The 2,302-nt window shown below is 41.1% G+C and overlaps 1 protein-coding gene across 1 annotated transcript; it reads left to right on the top strand.

The window, feature by feature from the left end:
* Nucleotides 1–818: 818 nt before the first annotated feature.
* LOC114076852 lies at nt 819–2,015 on the top strand. The gene is made up of 2 exons (XM_027916552.1): nt 819–1,431; nt 1,522–2,015. The coding sequence occupies exons 1-2, from the start codon at nt 819–821 to the stop codon at nt 2,013–2,015; spliced, it is 1,107 nt and encodes a 368-aa protein (XP_027772353.1).
* The last annotated feature ends 287 nt before the right edge of the window (nt 2,016–2,302 follow it).

Genomic DNA, 2,302 nt, shown 5'->3' with positions numbered 1-2,302 from the left:
ATTTCAGTACCCAAATTTCAGAATTCTAAGTGTTTTGGAACGAGACCCCCTCGACGGTCCGTCGCGCCCATGACGGTCCGTCGTGGGATCCGTCGTCTCAGCCAGTTTTTCCAGAAATCAAATCTGCTGCTCAAAACGACTAAACAGGTCGTTACACCAGTATTGGTGCCACCACGCGCGGGTAGTCCTTTGTTATTGTATTATCCGTCTCTGACAACGCATTTGGTGTGTGTTGGGACAGCATGATTAAACCATCGAAGAAAGGAGAGAGCTATATACTACTTGAGCAAGAAGTTCACATCGTATGAGGCTCGTTATACCCTCTTAGAGAGAACTTGTAGTGCTTTGACTTGGGTTGCTAAAAAATTGAGACATTATCTGTCGGCTTATACAACATGTCTTTTTTCAAGAATGGACCCACTCAAGTACATATTTCAGAAGGCAATGCCCACAGGAAATCCAGCAAAATGGCACATGTTGTTGAGTGAGTTTGACATTGTATACATGACTCAGAAAGCAATCAAGGGCCAAGCATTGGCCGATCATCTTGCTGAAAACCCAGTAGATGAAGTATATGAACCACTTAAAACGTATTTCCTTGACGAAGAAGTATTGTTTGTAGGGGAAGACATATCAGAATCATATCCTGGTTGGAGAATGTTCTTTGAAGGAGCAGTTAACTCTAGAGGATCAGGAATTGGAGCAGTATTGATATCTGAATCAGGACAACATTTTCAAGCAACAGCGAAGCTTAGATTTCGATGCACTAATAACATGGCTGAGTACCTTGTATTCTTGGCATCAGAATGGCTCTTGACATGAACATTCAAGAATTACTGATAATTGGTGATTCAGACTTGTTGATTCATCAAGTTCGAGGAGAATGGGCCGTGAAGATTCCTAAAATCTTACCTTACGTACAACTGGTACGAAGGTTATGTAAAAGATTTAAGAAGACCGAGTTTAGACACACCCCGAGAATACAAAACGAGTTTGCTGATGCTCTCGCAACCATATCCTCCATGATACAACACCCAGAAAAGAGTTACATTGATCCACTTGAGATAGGTTTAAAAGAACAACCAGCGCATTGTTTACATGTGGAAAAGGAATCGGATGGAAATCGATGGTATATCGATGTGAAAAGGTACTTAGAAGCTGGCAAATACCCAGAAAAATCAAAAGGCAGCCAAAAGAAAACAATTCAAAGAATGACAAACAACTTCTTTTTGAATGGGGAGATTCTTTATAGGATGACTCTTGATCTGGGATTACTACGATGTGTGGATGTTGTAGAAGACACAAAATTGCTGGAAGAAGTGCACGCTGGAGTGTGTGGGACGCATATGAATGGGTATACATTAGCAAAGAAAATCTTAAGGGCGGGATACTTCTGGATGACTGTGGAAAATAATTGTGTTCGATTCGTTCGTAGATGTCATGAATGTCAGGTACATTGAGATCTGATCAAAGTACCTCCTCAAGAGCTCAATGCAATGAGTTATCCTTGGCCATTTGCAGCATGGGGCATGGATGTCATTGGACCAATTGAGCCTGCTGCCTCCAATGGTCATAGGTTTATTTTGGTCGCCATTGATTATTTCACGAAGTGGGTCGAAGTCGCTTCCTATAAAGCCGTGACGAAGAAAGTTGTGACTGATTTTTTTCACAATAATTTGATATGTCATTTTGGAGTTCCTGAGTCTCTCATCACGGACAATGGTGCAAATCTTAACAGTCACTTGATGAAAGAGATATGTGAAAAATTCAAAATTACCCACCGTAATTCAACTGCATATCGTCCTCAAATGAATGGAGATATGGAAGCTGCCAATAAGAACATCAAGAGGATATTGAGAAAGATGATTGACAACTACAAATGTTGGCATGAAAATTTGCCTTATGCCTTGCTAGGTTATCGCACCACAATTCGAACTTCAACTGGAGCAACTCCGTATTGGTTAGTATACGAAACAGAGGCAGTGATACCGGATGAAGTTGAATACCATCTTTGAGGATTATTCAGGAAGCTGGATTGAGCGATGCCGAATGGGTTCGTGATCGATATGAGCAGTTAGCATTGATTGATGAGAAAAGAATGAGTGTCGTTTGTCACGGCTAGTTGTATCAACAGAGAATGATTCCTGCTTTCAACAAGAAAGTAAGAGTTCGAACATTTAAGGTAGGTCAATTGGTGTTGAAGCGCATTTTTCCTCATCAAGAGGAATATAAAGGGAAATTTGCAGCTAACTGGGAAGGACCGTATGTTGTCCAGGAAGTACTGTCAAGAGGAGCTTTGGTC

The sequence above is a fragment of the Solanum pennellii genome, chromosome 4 (assembly GCF_001406875.1).
Source record: "Solanum pennellii chromosome 4, SPENNV200".
In the NCBI taxonomy this organism is placed as follows: Eukaryota; Viridiplantae; Streptophyta; class Magnoliopsida; order Solanales; family Solanaceae; genus Solanum; species Solanum pennellii.
This window is presented reverse-complemented; position numbering and strand designations above follow the sequence as displayed.

Bases quoted from the DNA above. Each gene is read 5' to 3' on its own strand.
- LOC114076852 (XM_027916552.1), top strand. From the start codon at position 819: ATGAACATTCAAGAATTACTGATAATTGGTGATTCAGACTTGTTGATT. The intron at 1,432-1,521 runs GTAGATGTCATG...GGCCATTTGCAG, and splicing joins TAATTGTGTTCGATTCGTTC to CATGGGGCATGGATGTCATT.